This window comes from Onychomys torridus, chromosome 5, assembly GCF_903995425.1.
Source record: "Onychomys torridus chromosome 5, mOncTor1.1, whole genome shotgun sequence".
NCBI lineage: Eukaryota > Metazoa > Chordata > Mammalia > Rodentia > Cricetidae > Onychomys > Onychomys torridus.
This window is the reverse complement of record NC_050447.1, coordinates 6951166-6969971: the sequence shown is the minus strand read 5'-3', so window position 1 is coordinate 6969971 and position 18806 is coordinate 6951166. Positions and strand designations below refer to the sequence as shown.

General features: G+C 40.7%; 1 protein-coding gene across 5 annotated transcripts in view; it reads right to left on the bottom strand.

Annotated features, from left to right (window-relative positions):
• The window catches only part of Anapc10 (anaphase promoting complex subunit 10), a 137237-nt gene that overhangs the window by 89700 nt on the left and 28731 nt on the right, over nt 1-18806 (bottom strand). Inside the window, exons 5-6 of one of the 5 annotated variants that reach the window (XR_004944969.1) lie at nt 18134-18204; nt 14009-14038 (exon numbers count right to left, since the gene is read on the bottom strand). The exons of 3 other annotated variants lie outside the window; for them this stretch is intronic. Coding sequence is in view for 1 of the 2 variants with exons in the window: in XM_036186998.1 (XP_036042891.1) it covers nt 18178-18204 (27 nt within the window). In the remaining variant the exon portion in view is untranslated. The remainder of the gene's footprint in view (nt 1-14008; nt 14039-18133; nt 18205-18806) is intronic. One more of the 5 variants, XM_036186998.1, reaches the window with a different exon arrangement.

Below are 18806 nucleotides of genomic sequence, written 5' to 3'. Positions count from 1 at the left end.
CACACAACAAACAGGAAAAAGAAGCCAAACAAAAAGCACAATAAACACATACATAGAGACAAATTTGCACACACAAAAATCTCATAAAAACACAAAATCAGGAACTACAATACATAAGCAAAAGACGTGTAAGGTTAACAAAACAGAAAAAGCCCAGACAAAGCACATGAGACAAAAACAAACAAAACAACTTCATAATAGCACTAAGCTCATTTTGTATAGGCCATCTACAATTGGGCACAGAGTCTGCTCTTAAGTGTGGTCTGTAGACCCAGGGACACTCCACTGGAGAAAATAAATTTTTCCTTTGTGAGTGCCTGTCAGTTGGAGACAGTGTCTAGGTTAGAGAAGGGGGCTTGAGTTCACTTCCCCTTTCTGTGCTGGGACCCCATCTGGCTTAGACCTGTGAAGGTCCTGTGCATGCTCTGAGTTCATGTATATGTCCTTCCTGCTTTATCTAAAAGTCCTTGATTCCTTGCTGCCTTCCACCCCCACTGGCTCTTACACTTTCTCCACCTCCACTTCAGTCAAGTTCCCTGAGCCATGAGGAGAGGGATTCAATCCAGACATCTCATTCAGGATTGAGTGCTGTCTAGTTGTGGGTTGCTGTATTTGTTCCATCTACCATAGGAGGAGGAGGATGGCTGAGATGGACACTGATCTAATTCCTAGGCTGGTGTCTATAGGATGCCTTTAAAGCCATTCACTCAACTGTCAAGAGTGTGCCATGCACCTGAGTCAGTCATCCAACCACATCTGATTTATAGCTAAAAATTTTGTAGTTCAAATAAGTTACACAATTAGTCTCAGGTCATTATGGTGGTTTGAATAAAAATGCCCCCCACAGGTCCATAGGGAGTGGCACTATTAGGAGGTATGGCCTTATTGGAGCAGGTGTGGCTTTGTTGGAAGAAGTATGTCCCTGGGGAACAGGCTTTGAGGTCTCAGATGCTCAACCCAAACCCAGTGTGGCAGTCTCTTCCTGCTGCCTGCAGATCTAGATGTAGAACTGTCAACTATCTCTCCAGCATCATGTCTGCCTGCATGCCACCATCCTTCCTTCCATGATGATAATGGATTAAACCTCTAAACTGTAAGCCAGCCCCAATTGAATGCTTTCTTTTATAAGAGTTGCTCTAGTCATGGTGTATCTTCACAGCAATAAAACATTAAGACAGTCATCTATGTGGTAAAGATTAGATGGCAGAATTTATTGTTTTACGTGTGTGTGTGTGTGTGTGTGTGTGTGTGTGTGTGTGTGTGTGTGCACATATGTGGGTGGCAGAAAAAGGTGTCAGGTGTCTTCCCCCACTGCCCTCCACATGTTCTTTTTAATTCATTTTATGTGTGTGAATGAGCGTTTTGCCCTATGTGTACCACACAGATGCCTGAAAGAGAGTACCAAATGTTCTTGAACTGGAGTTATCACAGGGTACTGAGAACTGAATCCAGGCCCTCTGCAAGAACAGCAGGTTATTCTTAAGTGCTGAGTCTTTTCTCTAGCCCATACCTTATTTTTTGAGACAGTTTCTTACTAACTGTAATGCCAATTCAGCTAGACCAGATGGCTGGCCAGTGAACTTCAGGGATCTATCTGTCTCCTCTCTGACTCCCTGTGCAAACCAGTACTGAAGTTACAGAAATATCCAACTTTTATGAGATGATGGGGATCCAAACTCAAGTCCTCATGCTTTCAAAAGACATACAGTCCAACCACAGCACCATCATCTCCCTGTCTCAGAAGTCAAAATCTGAAAGTACTTTCACCGTCAAATTTCTGAACATCACAAAAGAAATAAAGTAACTAAACCATGTCTCTCTGGGATAAGACTAAGATAACACATTCAGAAGATAAATAAAAATTAATTCAAAAGGCCATAGTCCCCCCCCAGTCTTGAAGAAAGGTAGAATTTTGAAATAGAGTGAGAGGAGGGGGATTCAGTCATGTGAGTCTCACAAGGTACAGTGAGTCTATGCACAGAAACAAGTCAGGGCAGTGAGGGCAAGAACGTTCTTGTCAGATCCAGGCAGAAACAAAGCCTGGTCCACAGTTCTAAACGTCTGAGTGTAGGCATCTCTGAGGGGCCTCAGGAACATTTGAAATAGCCCCCAAAACAATGTGTTTCTCATAGTTCTGATCTCTACTGGCCCTATAATTCACATGACCAGAGTCTTTTATAAAAATACAAAAGCATAAAACATCAAACCCATACCCACACTTTCAAAAGTTGCACCAAATTTAGGTTATCTGGTTAAGAATAAAGTGACAATATACAAAATGAATGTTTTAGAGTGAGATGCAAACAACTTTTATTTTATATAAATTCTAAGAATCCCTGTGGCCTAACTCTATCATCACTTTACAGATAGGCTTGGGTCTCAATTGACTTCAACTTGCTGTGAACTGCCATCACTTTGAGTAATACGTTAGCTTGTTTCCTAAAACTGTAGCCACTGCCAACCATGCAGAAAAAGCAAAGGCATTTTTGTTCTATTCACAAGCACCAACAAACAGCCCATTTGGGAAATGGCAGTGTGCCAGGTTGCCCTGTGAGCAATTAGGCTTCGTGGCAATCACGAAACTCAGACCCCGGAGGCCCTTAGAAAACTAACATGTTAAGGACTTGTGCTTTTATTTCTCCCCAGAAGCCATATGTGAGATACGTTTTGCTTAGATGGCAAATTTTTCCATCCTCTGGACTGGGAAAAAAAAAGTGAGTGAGAGCAAGAGAGCGAGGGGGGGGGGGAGAGGGAGAGAGAGACAGACAGACAGAGAGAGAGAGACAGAGAGAGAGATTATGACAACTAGTAAGTAATTAATTGAATTTAACACATGGGAGATTAAAAAGCACCACTGTCTACCAAATCTACTAACTAAAATGTAATAGCCTGTCCTTGAAATAGAGGAATCTGATTCTGAACTAATAATTAAAATACATACAACTACCAGGAAATGCAAAATGACATTTTTATTGATCAAGAAACAAAAGCAAATGAGCCTAAAATGACCTTTATGAGAAGCAAGTGAAATGTTAACTCAGATTTATTCCTTTATTAACTTCTACTGTGGAAAGTTTCTAAGAGAAAAACAAATGATACACCTTATGGGCAACTATAAGCTATACCTTCCATCTTACCAAACTGAATTCCCCATCAGCTCGTAATGTTCTCAGTCTGAGTGGAGGTCCCACTGCCCATCATCCACTGGATTACATCTGGCAAATTTACTGCCTCACTATGACACCAACCTCAGAAGTAGCATAGATGTAGAAATAGATGAAGGAGATAAGCTCAGGAGAAAATTGCTCTTTGGGTACATAAATACACAACCGACCATGCTTCTAGCTTAGGAAATAATTATTTAGAGAAGTAGTTCTCAACCTGTGGGACATGACCCCTTTGGGAGTCACAAATCAGATATCCATCAGAGATTTATGATTCATAACAGTAACAAAATTGCAGTTATGAAGTAGAAACAAAATAATTTTATGGCTGTGGGTCACCACAACACAAGGAACTGTATTAAATTGTCACAGCATTAGGAAGGTTGAGAACCACTGATTTAGAGACAGCTGAAAATATTGCCAGGAAAAAAAAATACTTAAAAATCTGAATTTTAAGTAAAATATAGAATATTTAAGATACTATTATGTGTATCTAGTCAACAGAGATTTCACTTTATAATAAAATAAATTTTAAATGGTGAAAATTAATATTCAATCACTTCCTTACATGCATATCTTCAACAAAGCTCCTAATTTCTCGCCCCAGGCCTTTCTAATTTCACTGAAAATATTCATTATTTTACAGTATAAATACATAAAAGTCCTGATTTGATACTTTTTGATGGGCCAGTGACAACAGTATAACATGCATCTGGGACAACTTACCCTATAAAGGAAGCTCTCCCAAACTGAAAATACAAGGACCAACAAGGGTTCTCACTACACCCAGAACACAGTCTTTATTTCAAGAGGAATTTCCGGGGAAATGTGACCAGCAGACACTGATGCCCGCACACGCACTCTACAGATACCCAGCGGGCACTCTTAGTTTTTGTTGGCTTATGCTGTAGAGGTACTGGCAGAATGGGAAGTTCAATGCCATAACTTGCTTATTTCTCTGTGTTTTTAACAGAACAGGTAAAGACAAAAATTAAAAACAAAAATATCAATATAAAATGTTTTAGTTCTTTTTAAAGGATGTAATTTATAACCATTACACAAACAAGGAAGAAGCACAGGGGTGGGGGGGGGGAGGGGTGGGTTGAAGCAATGTTCCAAAGGTTCAGTTTACAAGGACCTCACACAAAGTTTTTTTTTTTTTTCTTGCCTCTGCAACTCTTACTAGAAACAGTATTATTTGTTAAAAATGCACTAGCTGCCAAGAGCTATGGTCCATCTAAAGCAAAACTCTTAAGATGGAAATAGAGTGCTAACACATAAAAGGGTAGGATTCTGTACACAAATTTCTGTAAAATCTATTAAAAATAAGGTGAAATTTTAATTTTGCTATGTCCTTTTGCCTAAAAATGTGTAATAATAGATAAAACTCTAGAACATATACCACTGTATTAAAACAATCAGAAGTAATGAAATTTCCAACTTTCTAATTAAAGCTTTTCTGTAAGTTATTGGGAATTCAGCACTAGCCTTGGTTCACATGATGGAACAATGGGAAAATTTTCCGAATGGTTGAACACTAACCCTGACAAGTGTGGAGAGCCAACTACAATACATTATATGGTAGCATAACCTGCCACCCACGTTGCTGAGAGACCAGCTTTCAAACACATGCACTGAGCTGTAAAACCACAAAATCCCTTATTACACATTGTCTTCCTTACTCTAGGTGAAATACACCATCAATTCTTTCCATTACAAATCTTTTTCTATCACTATTTTTGAAACCTATTTATATACTACAGAACAAAAATCTCATATTATTTTAGGGATTCATATTATCTACGATGAGTTTCAAAATAAAACTCCATTTCTTTGCTTACCATTCAAAAAAGAGCTCACTGCAATATTAACATCAGTCACTAACATGGACAAAAAAGTACAGATCAAATTCACACACACACACACACACACACACACACACACACACACACATACACGCACACTACTCTTTAAAAAAATTCAAATTCACTACTTTCTTGAGATCAAAGATAGTTAAAATATTTTTAAATAAGCTTCCTGTAACATTTTTGCCTGATTTATTCCTCTCCCAAATGTACCTCGTATCTTTTATGTTTCCTTTCCTCAACTCCTGCCCACCATGACCCCTGTCCATCAATAGCCCACTAACTGAATTACAGCATTCCAGGAGTTACATGATGTTAATGGTTTTTTCTAGGGTTTACCATGTTGTTGACAAAGAGAATTTTATTTGTAAGTATTTCTATTATAATGACAGGATCAATTAGTTATTCAAGTGGGCCTGTTCATAAGCTATAAACTTGGAAACATAACAATACTGGCCATCAAGGAGATTTTATCTTAACAATCTATAGCTATATAATTTGCTCCAAGTCAATGAAGCATTATTTGATGGAAACTCCAGAAGAGACCTATACATGCAGGTTCCAACGTCCTCATTGAGATTTGTCCCCAAGTCAAGAAAGCACTGCTACTTCTCTGAAACTCTGTTTATATGAAAACAAGTGTCTGTTCTATTTCACACAGTAACAAAACCTCTAAGTTATCAAGCATTATTTATATTTTTAAAGAACATAAAAATATGTTTCTTACAGCTGGGCGGAGGTAGCGCTCACCTTTAATCCCAGCACTCGGGAGGCAGAGGCAGGAGGATCTCTGTGAGTTCAAGACCAGCCTGGTCTACCAAGTGAGTTCCAGGAAAAGGCGCAAAACTACATAGGGAAACCCTGTCTCGAAAAACCAAAAAACAAATTTTTTAAAAAAAGTATGTTTACTGATATAATAGTGCTTATTATATAGAACAAACCACATGAACAAGCACATCAAATGTGACTACAAGTTCCACATAGGTAGTAAGTGGAAAACCTAGGATTTGACACCAGTTCTACCTAGTTCACCTGAAGCATCACTGGGCCTAAAATGTGTTAACTGACCCTTCACCCTCTGCTGCTGCCATCAGTGCAAAGCTCTAACGCCACTCCCGAAAAAGGGCTGTACAAAATTCCTGATGAGAAATGCCTTGAAGATTAATGATTAAGTAAGGGTGTTTGACACTCATACAGTTCAATATCAAACTTGCATTAATGGTGATTAAACACTACCACTTTTTATATTCCTTCCTTCTCAAGTACACTCATACATATAAATGTGCATGTGATTGTCCACACATACTTGCCCCCCCCCCCCGACACCTGCTCACATGCACACAGACACAAACTATCACACATCAGTCTCTAAGGCAAAAAGTACTATTCATTATTCCAAACCACAAAACATGAAAAGCTGTATTAATGCCTCTGGTGTCAAGGTATTAATTTCTTTCCAAGAATGATTTTTCAGAGGTCATAACTGTTGTCTGGGTTGTTTTTGTTTTTATAATTTTTAAACAATGTTCAAGAGGCATGCCCTGAACACTTCTGCCAGCTTCTCCACCTTTCGAATGCTAAGATGACTCTCACAGCTTTGTTCACTGTTTAAAACAGAGAAGTTTAGGAAAATAAACGTACGATTGGGAAAGACAATCTGAAACTTTAGCTTGGTTATGTCTTGACAGTCTCAACAGTTAAGATGCAAATAAATCACTTCTTTTTAAAAACTTTTTCCCATTTCTATCTCCTACTGCATTAATTTATTGCTATAAATGTTGATTACCAACTAAAAATAGCACATTCCTCAAGAAAAGGAAAAGTGTAAGTGCTCAGAAGTAAAACCCAAAGTTGTCCACACTACTAACTCAGCTTTATTTTTAAAATGACGCCAATAAACACTCTCAAACACAAAACACTTGGAGAATAAAGTGCAAGAAAGACTCAAAGGCAAGAGCTCCCACCACAAGATCAACGCTCCGACAAAACATTCCACCAGGGCTCGACTAGACTTTGTCTTAGTTAGTAGACAACATAAATGGATTGAAACTGCTTAACTGTTTCTTTACACACAACAAAAATTCACTCAGAGTGTGGTTTCAGTGGATTAAATCTGTGCTATCCAAAACCAATAGACTTGTATTTGTATAAGAAGCAGATGAGCTGTTGGGGAGGACACCAAATAGTAATGATTTTTAAAAGTCAACAAAGTAACACTTCAAAGTTGTATCCAGTACCAAAGAACCCAACAATCTACTTACTTTCCGTGATCAGACCTTGATACAGATTTTTATTCAGCTCTGGGCAGCCTCAAGCAGTCAAGTGAGAGTAAGGTTATAGTAGCAGCCAACACAAAGTCAAAGGGAGAAGCTGGAGAGGACATCAGCATGTGACTGAGATCCACTGTCACTGGTGGAGAGGACATCAGCATGTGACTGAGATCCACTGTCACTAGTGAAGAGGACATCAGCATGTGACTGAGATCCACTGTCACTGCTGGAGAGGACATCAGCATATGACTGAGATCCACTGTCACTAGTGAAGAGGACATCAGCATGTGACTGAGATCCACTGTCACTAGTGGAGAGGACATCAGCATGTGACTAAGACTGAGCATCCACTATTGCTCAGTTTATGATGGATGTCTACATGACACATTGCATATAATCATCACACTTATTACATAGGGTAGGAACTGTGGATCTCAGTTTTTTAAAGTAAATACTGAAAATTTAAAAAGACAGAGATACTATTCTATATTACAAAATAAAGAGGTGATAATACCAAGATTCCAATTCTGATCTGACAGACTCCAACCATAAAGCAGCATGTGGCAAAGACAATCTAGAAACCTGTTCCTTCTCTGGCTTGGGTCTCATCCTTCTGTCCCATTCTGAAAACAATACTTAAATCCCAGCTTGCAGATGAGGAAACAGACTGGACTCCCCACTCCCATAAGCCAAGGTTGAGAACTTGGAGTTCAATGGTAAGTGAGTACTCTCTGACCACAATACCTCAGGTTAAATAGAGTTCAGTGAGTCATGGGAATTCCATGCCCTGATAATCTGAACTTCAATTAAGAGAAAATTCTCAGATACTAATTCCAAATTTGTATTAAGCAATTCCTTCCCAACACAAGGCAACTTTTCATGCAAAAAAAGGGTATTCCAAAGCCAGGATCACCCCTCAAAGTCTTACTGACAAGCCTCAAGGAAATGGTAAAATGACTTTTTAAAATAATTAATGAGACTAACGTTTCCCAACAAGATTTTATCAACTACCTGAGCATAATTTTTGTATGATCTTGCCTTTTATAAGCGTAAACATAAAATAGTTCCTACCTAAATACTAAAGTCAAAAAGGGAAGGGGTGATTTCTTCTCACTCCTCAATCTGTGCTTACCCTCTAAGATGCCTTCCTTATACTGAACCAGAGTTTGTCATCTTTGGGTCATGATAAGATGTAAGTTAGGAATCTTCTAGGTTCCCTGGAAGTATATTTAACTCCCTTTATCATTATTGTCTCTAAGAGCACAAGGTTCTATCAAAGTAGAGCCATAAAACAGATAATTTAAGAACTAGTTTGCCTTTAGTCCTGTTCTTCACTAAAGCTGAAACAGATGCCCTCTTCACTGTTTTTAGATTAAATATCAAGAGACACTACAGGAGGGGAAATGTGAAAATATTAACTGATTCTAGTAAGTAAGCCAGCTACTTAGCCATAAAGGAAGCTAGCACACACACACACACACACACACACACACACGAGAGAAAGAGAGAGAGAGAGAGAGAGAGAGAGAGAGAGAGAGAGAGATTTAATAGGTCCAAATTTGGTCCTAGCACTTAAAATAAAGTGTCATTCCTGGTTCTGACACAGTACAGAGATTCTTTTACTTACAGACTAGCTTGCTAAAGCCCATTATTAAACTCACTTAAGCAAATATGTAAATTTTTAGTATAGAAACAATGGTTATATCATCTATGTGGGGCTAAGGAAGTTGGCATACATTCCTTTCTCTCCTCCTTATATGCCTATGGATTAACAATAAAAAGAAATTCTAGATATTCTATAAAATCAAACTTATACAATGCTGCAGTCAATACAGAATATTTACAATTGCAAAGGAACAGGCATTCTTTTCAGGCAGTTCCTAATTTTAACTCTTGCAGGAACAATTCACAGACCCAAGACTAAGTCTTAAAGCAACTGGCATCATAGTTATTTCACAGACATATTTTGTAGGTTAAACCTCTTTAGCAATTCACAAAATAGGAAATAAAGTTTCAAGATTAAATTTTGAGGTTTGACAATTACATATAAAATGTATATAATGCTCAGTGGACAATGAAAACAAACGTATTATGGTTTATAGGGCTAATTCATTTTCTCATAAATTTTAAGGAATATGTCAACAGCCAGTCATGTGTATGATTATTATTAAAAATAATGACACTAGCCTTTAATCCCAGCACTCAGGAGACAGAGCCAGGCAGATCTCTATGAGTTAGAGGCCAGCCTGGTCTACAGAGTGAGATCCAGGACAGGCACCAAAACTTCATGGAGAAACCCTGTCTCAAAGAAAACAACAACAACAAAAAAAAAAAAAAAAAAAAAAAAAAAAAAAAAACGACATATGTATGTAAACAACACACATTGCCCGGATTCAATATAGGTAAAATGAGAAGCAGACCAAAATCAGGAGCTGCAAAATGTTTTACTCTCCCTGAAACAGTCTAGGGACATCATCCATTATTAAATAATTGCATAGGACCTTTCCCTTAATTTCAGAGCCATTTCCATAGCCTGATTACTTGGGTTAGTTAATGCAGTCCAAATTGAAAAGCTTTAAGTTAAAGAACATGTTATTTTAATTGGGTAATTTTTAAAATCAGGGTGAAGTATTACTACATGTGAATATTACTAAATGTGAAATCAAGAAACTACAACAGAGACATTGCAAATCCCTATTTATTGCTACTCTACTCACAATAGCAAGAAAATAGGACTAGCCTAGATGCTCATCAGTATGAATGGATTATGAAAACTTATTTGTGCACAATGGAATTTTATTCAGTCACAAAGAAAAAATGTAATTCTCAGAAAAAATGAATGGATGAGGATATTATATTGAGTGTGCTGGATAATTTTATATAAATTGAATACAAGCTATAGTCATCTGAGAAGAGGGAACCTCAATTAAGAAAACGTCTCCATAAGATCAGGTTGTAGGTAAACCTGTACAGCATTTTCTTAATTAGTGATCAATGGGGGAAGGCCCAGTGTTGCGAATGATACCACCCTAGGGCTGGTGGTCCTAAGTTCCATAAGAAAGCAGGCTGAGAAAGCTATGTGAAGCAAGCCAGTTAGCAGCTCCCCTCCATGACTTCTACAGATATAATTTTGAACAGTTTTATTAAATAAGAAACACAGAGCCAAATGCAGAGTTAAAAGCCCCAGAGGTCAGAGCAGTAGCTAAGAGCTGAGACCAAGACCACCTTCTTACCAGGCGCTGCCATCCTTCCCCTGAAAAAGAGACCTACTTCCTGTGTGTCTGTCTTTTTATTAACTTTCTGTTCTGCCTTCTCATTGGTTGTAAACACAACCATATGCCGCCCTCAGCACTGCCTGTCTATACAGACCTCCAGGTCGCTATGGTTGGTATTGAGATTAAAGGCGTGTTTCTCCATGCTGGTGGTCTCCTAGAACACACAAAGATCTGCCTGTCATGTGATCAGGGATTAAGGGCGTGTGCTACCACTGCCAGACTTCTGCTAAACGGTTTGCTATTAGCTGACCCCCAGGCACTTTTATTTATTAACATACAAATAAAACCACGCCTGGCGGTGGTGGCACACACTTTTAATCCCAGCACTCTGGGAGGCAGAGCCAGGCGGATCTCTGAGTTCGAGGCCAGCCTGAGCTACAGTTCTCGGAAAGGCGCAAAGCTACACAGAGAAACTCTGTGTCGAAAAAATAAATAAACAAATAAATAAATAAGTAAGTAAAATCACATTTCAGCACAAATAAATATCACCATAGACCTCTACATCAGCTCCCGCCTCCAGGTTCCTGCCCTGTTTGAGTTCCTGTCCTGACTTCCTTGGTGATGAACAGTGATGTGGAAGTGTAAACCAAATGATCCCTTTCCTTCCCAACTAGCTTGTGGTCCTAGTGTTTCATCACAGCAATAGATGAAACCCTAACTAAGACAGTGAAATAATCCAGACTCAGGCAAGTACTGTCTGCCTTCTCTCACATGTGGAACCTAGCTTTAAGTGTCTTAAATTGAACTTAATACTTTATATACTAATTAAAATTCAAAAGAAATAAATGTAAAATAAATACATACATACATACATATATATATATATATATATATATATATATATATATATATATAAAAACCAGAGGGTAGAAAGGTGGGTGCCAGAGGTTAGAGGTCTAGGGGCTGGGAAGACGCTATTCAAAGGCACAAAATCAGTTCAAGAGATCTTTTTTACATCAAGGAAACTATGCATAGTAATATATTCTATACTTGACAATAACTAAGACAGTGGGGTTTTTACATTTACTTATTTATTGTGTATGTCAGGGACAGGAAGGAAAATTTATGGCAGTCAACTCTCTCCTTCTAACTACATGGGTCTCAGGTATTGAACTCAGGTCATCAAGTTTGCCAGCAAGCACCCTTACCGAATGAGCCATTTCAGTGGCCCAATAAAACGGTAGATTTTAAGATGTCCTCAATACAGAAGAAAGAAGACAAAGAGGAAGAGGACAAAAACAAGAGGAGGAGGAGCAAGGGGGAATGAAGGGAGGGAGGGAGGGAGGAGGGAAGAAGGAAGGAAGGAGGGAGAAAGGGAAGGAGGGAAGGAGGGAAGGAGGGAAGGAGGGAAGGAGGGAAGGAGGGAGGGAGGTGAAAGCGCTCACCGTGCAAACACGAGGAGCTGAGTTGAATCCCTCCCAGAACTCACTTTATAAAAAAGCTGGACACAATGGCAAACGTTTGTTGTAATCCTGGCACTGGGGAGGTAGAGGAAGATGGATCTTTGGAGCCTGCTAGGCAGCATCCTAGCATATTTGATAACCTCCAGGTTGGCAAGAGACCCTGTCTCAAAAATGTGATGGGGGTGAGAAAGACCTGAGGAAGGACATCCCAGGGCGTCCTCTGGCCTTCACATGCACACACATACACAAAATGTATGTGAAGAAAGCATATGCTATTACGTTTTATTTGTTGTTTGGCAATGTATACACATATCAAACCATCTCATAAACTATAAGTATTTTTATTAGGTTACATAACCAGCACACTATCTGAACCATTTCCCTGTGGAATTTAGTCAAGACCGGACCTTCTTTTGTTACTAGCTCTTTGAGGGCTGCAGAGACGGTGAGTGAGTGCAGTGCTTCCGGGAAGCGTGAGGACCTGTGTCTGACTGCAGAGCTGCCCCAGGGCCAAACATCCCAGTATGTGAGTCTGTAATCCTGACTGCTAATAGAGGCAGAGAGAAGCAGCACAGACTTTGAGACTCTGGCTCAACCATGCTAGCTACTATTGTACCCACCGGACCCACGCTGGAGCCACTGGGAACAGGAAACCTTCATTGAGAAGATGCCACCACCAAATTGCCTATAAGCAAGTCTGTGAGTCATTTTCTTAATGACCAATGTGGGAGGGCACAGCCTACCACGGCTGGTGCCATCCCTGGGCAGGTGGTCCTGGGTGCTGTAAGAAGTCAGGCTGAGCAAGCCTGTACCTCCACAGCCTCTGCTTTAGTTCCTGCTGACTTCCCCTACTGATGGACTACAAGCTGGAAGATGAAATAAACTCCCCACGTTGCTTTTTAGCCATGACGTTTATCACAGCAACAGAGAGCAAATAAGACAGGCCTCAGGGTCACCCACTGACCTCCAAGGTGCGCCAGGGCATTCGGTGCTATTTTCCTCCCCTCACTGTCTCTCTCCACCCCCTCACCTCTCAAGTCTTCCACACCTACTGTCTCCGCCTACTTGAGTAAGCACCCGAATCAAAACTGGCTGTGACCCACTCCTAAACTAATTAGAATGTAGAATCTTCATTCTAAAAACACAGGCAAATGCTGAGTTACTGTTTCTGTTCCTCAACTTTAAGCACAAGAGGAAAGATTTCCAAATACCTACAAATCCTTGTATGGTGACTTTTCCTAATTCCTTCTGTCTACACTCTTACAGCCCAAGCTTCACTTCTTCCTTTTGAAAAATGAAGCTCCAAAGATCCTTTACTTACCTACACAGGTAAAAAGCTGAGAGAAAAAGAGAGGTGGCAGAATGAATTGTTCAATTAATGTATAAATGCAGCAGTGGGTAGATGTGAAGAGCTGCTGCAGTTCCTTCAACTTCACTACTCAGGAGACTGAGACAAAAGAAGCCCATGTTCAAGGCCAGCCTGGGCTACAAAGCAAGTTAGAGGTGAGTCTGGGCTACACAGGAAGGAAGGTAGGAAGGCAGGAAGGCAGGAAGGCAGGAAGGCAGGAAGGCAGGAAGGAAGGAAGGAAGGAAGGAGGCTTATGCCTGCAATCTCACCACCATGAGGCTTAAGCAGAAAGACTGAGTTTCAAGCCAGCCTGGACTAGTGAGATCCTGTTTCAATAAAACAAAAAACACAAGTCACCACATACTTTGGGTAAGAAGGCTATGCTAGTTTGGCCATGTGCTAAAGGTTTAGCCCCCAGCTTAGCACCATGGAAACTGTAAGAGGTGAGTTCTTGGGGCTAGAGAGATGGCTCAGCAGTTAAGAGAAAGGCTGCTCTTCCAGAGGACCCAGGTTCAGTTCCCAGCACCCACCTAGTGGCTTTACAGCCATTTGTAACTCCAGTGCCCAGGGATCCAAAGCCCTCTTCTGGCCTCCATGGGCATCAGGTACATGAGAGACCCATGCCTAAGCAGAATTGCAGGCATAGCAAAGAGGTCTGAGCAGGAAAGGCCCCCACTCCTTACCTTCTGACTGTCTCTGACCTTTTGCCCTAGCTGCAGAGAGAGGGAGAGAGAGCCATGAACTCCTCACCCCACTGGGAAGGCCCAATCAGAGGCAGTGACTGCCTCTGACATTTTGCCCTAGCTAAACCCCCCACCATAGGGAAGGGCCAATCAGGAGCATAAACACCACACACACACACACACACACACACACACACACACACACACACACACACGAGAGAGAGAGAGAGAGAGAGAGAGAGAGAGAGAGAAAGAGAGAGAGAGACAGAGAGAGAGAGACAGAGAGAGACAGAGGAGAGAGGGGAGAGAGGAGAGAGACAGAGGAGAGAAAGAGAAAGCAAGAGGGAGAGAGAAGAGAGGAGAGAGAGAGAGAGAGAGGAGAAAGAAAGGAGATAGAGAGATAGAGGAGAGAGATGGAGTAGAGCGAGAGAGAGTAGAGAGAAGAGAGTAGGGAGAGGGGAGGGAAGAGAGAGAGAGGGGAGACAGAGGGGAGACAGAGGAGAGAGAGAAGAGAGAGAGAGTGGGGAGGGAGAGGGGAAAGAGGAGAGAGATGAGAGAGTAGGGAGAGAGAGGAGAGGAGTGGAGAGAGAGGAGAGACAGAGGAAACAGAGGAGAGAGATAGAAAAGGAGGGAGAGGGGGAGAGGGAGAGGGGGAGGGGGGGAGGGAGAGAGAGAGAGAGAGAGAGAGAGAAGGGCCTATCTATCAGGAGCTATGAACACCTCACTGGGGAGGACCAATGAGAAGCGGACAAACAACTCCAGGTGCTGAAGCTACAACATTGCAATTTCTCAGACCCAATGGAGCCAATCAGCTCAATCCAGGTACTCCTAACCAGGGCTGGATCCAATCCCAGGTCTGTAACTAGGAGGTCTTGGAATCCCCCAAGCCCCCTTCCCACTCTAGCCTCCATAACAACCCTCACCCTGTGCTACTCAAGGTCTCTCTCTTACTCTGCTGCTGCCTCAATTGGACAGAGGCTGGAGTTAACTCGTATTAAAGACTCTTTGTTTTTGCATCAGATTAGGTCTCTTGGTGATCCTTTGGGGATCCAGACTTTGGGTAAAATAAGCACACGTGGTACACATACATACACAAAGGCAAAATACTTGTCTTAGTTAGGATTTTATTGCTGTGAGGATACGCCATGACCACAGCAACTCTTACAAAGGAAAGCATTCAGTTGGGGCGGGCTTACACTTAAGAGGTTTAGTCCATTATTGATGTGGAGGGAAGCATGGAGGAATGCAGGCAGACATGGTGCTGGAGAAGGAGCTGAGAGGTCTACATCTAGATCTACAGGCAGCAGATAGAGACTACTACAATGGGCATGGCTTGAGCATCAAAGCCCTCCTCCAATGACATACTTCCTCCAACAAAGCCACACCTCCCAATAGTGCCAGTCCCTATATGCCTATAGGGTCATTTTCATTCAAACTACCACAACACTCATACACATAAAATAAAATAAGGAAATGTTGAAAAAAAAAAAAAGAAGAAGAAGAAGAAGAAGAAGAAGAAGAAGAAGAAGAAGAAGAAGAAGAAGGGATAGGTTCTGGGTTAGTGAGACAACTCAGTGGTTAAGAACATATACTGCTCTTGCAGAGGACCTGAGTTTGGCTCCTACCATGCACACTGGCTGGCTCACAACCTCCTGTAACTCCAGCTCTAGGGAACCTTCTTGTGACCTCTGCAGTCAAGTGCACTCAAGTGCAGATACCCACACATTCATACACATAATTAAAAAACAAATCCTTAAAATTGTATTAAAAGAAGGAGAATTTAGTAGAAGATTTTCCAGACATTGGGACATGTCCTTGAAGGGCATCCTGGAACCCTTATCACTTCCTCTTCTTCTCTCTTTTGCTTCCAGCTATGATGTAAACATCTACCTGCTCTACACCAAGACCCAATGCCTTGCCATAGACTGCAAAGCAAAAAAATTGATTAATCATGATTGTAATCTCCCCAACTGTGAGCCCAAATCAACCTTTCCTCTTCCTAAGTTGACTGCCTCAGGTATGTTTTTTATAGAACTAGAAAGCTGATTAACCCAGGGGTTTTGTGACAATTTTGTATTTACCCATGGGAACAAAAAAGAAAAGTGACCAGGTATAGGAGGTCAGTAAATAAACTTATGATAAACACAATACTTCCCCACTCCTGGTTATCTATATCTGTGCTTCAATCCACCCAATTCAATCTATGTTTACTACAGCTTCCCTTGTCTTATAGTTTGTTAAAACTGTAGTTTTACATAGTTCTTCATCTTACTTACCCAAACCTACACACATCTCCTTTCCTCACCAACCTCCTGCTGCTGCTAACTTTGCTTCTATTTCTTGTGAGTCAAATTTATAACACACACACCCTATCACACAATCCATCAATCCTGCTTCTGAGTATACACTCAAGGAGTTAAAAGCTAGGTCTAGAGATAAGCACACTTATGTTTACAGCAGCATCAATCCTTAAACTGACAATAGGTGGGACCAACGCAGGTATCTACTAGATAGAAATAAGCAAAATGTCATGTGTGTATAATGAAATATTCTAGACTTAAGAAGAGAGAAATTCAGTCATATGCCTTAAGACATCATGCTAAATGAAATAAGTCAGTCACAAAACACAAATATTGCATCATTTCACTTACATAAAGGTGTCTAGCATAGTCAAATTCAGAAAACCAGAAAAGACTACACAAATCCATGAGGGCTACAAAGAGAAATGGAAAGCTGTGATTTAATAAGTACAGAATATCAGTTTTGAAGATAAAAGTTCTGAACATTTGTTGTACTACTGAACTATATATTTTAACTTTAATATATGATGGTAAATTTTTCACTTAAATTTTTTCAATGTCTACGAAAGAAAATCCAATTTTTCTAGATAATTTTGAAACAAGCTAGACAAGCATAGGCCAACCTATATACTAAAAAATTGAGTAAGTTTTTGTGCTAGGTTTCATCCGCACATCCACTCTCCCCTGCTTGGCGGGGCTGTCTGGTGGCTTCCAGGAGGAGCTGGGCTAGGTCTGGCACATGCGCCTGTCCTCCCAGCACTAGGAGGGCAGGAACAAGTGGACCAGGAGTTAGGAGTTCTAGGCCAGCGGCAGAGTAAGTTCAAGGCAAATGGGGTGGGGTGGGGGGGGGGGGGGGGCAAAAGTAAGTGGTAATCTTTATCTCTGAAGTCACATCAGCTTTACTTTTAAAAGTAAGTATGTATTTCTACCGAAATATATTTCACCTTCATGTAAACAAAGTTACCATATTTTGTTTTCTTGCTCTTTGGCTGTTATTGTTACCACTCTGCATATAAGCAACAGCACAGTTTTGTAATGGCTCAGGAAAAAAGTGACCTCAGAGGTGGTGGTTGCACACCTTTAATCCCAGCACTCGGGAGGCAGAGGCAGCCAGAACTCTGAGCTTGAAGCCAGACTGGTGTACAGAGTGAGTGAGTTCCTGAACAGCCAAGGCTACACAGAAAATTCCTGTCTCAAAAAAAAAAAAAAAAAGGATGAATAAATAAATAAAAAGTGAAAGGTGGTGGGGTAGTGACCTTAGGGCCAGCAAGGCAGCTTAGTTGTGTCCATATCTCTAGGAACCAGAGCCCCCAAATACAAGTGTGATCCTAGGAACCTATGTAAAGATAGAAGCAGAGAACTACCCACAAAGTTGTCCTCTGACCTTCACATGCACATCCAGCATGTGCTGACCCTTTCGGTCTCTGTCTCTCTCTCTCTCTCTCTCTCTCTACACACACACACACACACACACACACACACACACACACACACACAAGAATGTCCTTCAAAATCATCCTATTTGGTACAAATACAGATTGAGTATCCCTAATCCAAAAATCTAAAATCCCGAATACTCCAAGTACTGACTTAACTTTGTAAGTGAAAATTTCCACAGACAAAACTTTTAAGAACAAAATTACTAAAATAGTCATATAATTACTTTCATACTATGTATATATGAAGAATAAGTGAATTTCATTTTAGTCCTTGTATTTTTTAAATCGTAAGTCCTAAGTACTTTTAGTGCCAAGATTCTGAATAAGGGCTACTCAATCTGTACTGGCATTTCCATGGACCCAGCCCTCACCCAGTTTTTTCCTACCATTATGCTCCCTGTATGAGCTGATGCCACTTCTAAGCTGCTGCTCACACACTGATGATCCTCAAGTCTACCTGAAGAGAATCCAGAAATCAGTGACCAAAATTAATCTCATCTACTTAATTCCTTTCTTTCTACCCTCCTGGTACACATTCTTTAACCCTGCACTCAATTCCTAGTAAATGGTAACATCCAACTAGTTGCCAGAATCTAAGAATTCTAGATGCTCATTTCTCCTTACCTACTCATGGTCCCAGTAAATACCCCTGGCGGCCATCAGTCACAATGCCTCCCACATTCCTTCCGATGATTCCTTATTCTGGGAGTGACCTAACCTCAGCTAAATCCTAATTTCACCAAGATGTCAGCAGCTAGGTCTGTAGCACTGTCTAGTCAACATTATCTAAAATTTAAATTCCAAAGTCCGACAGTACGCATGATTTGACTTCTGCCTCCTACATATTTTCATGGAAACACTTTTATATGTTGTCGTTCCCTTTAAGAATATAAACTCAGGAGCCAGGAAATAGAAATGTGTGATGTGAGTCTTCCTTGTTACTGACACCTACCTACCCCGTTGTAGGCCTGCTGAGGCACCTCCAGTTGTCATTATGCCATGCTGCTGTGCTTCCTCTCTTTACGAACTCACGCTCCTACAGAGAATACCTCCACTTTA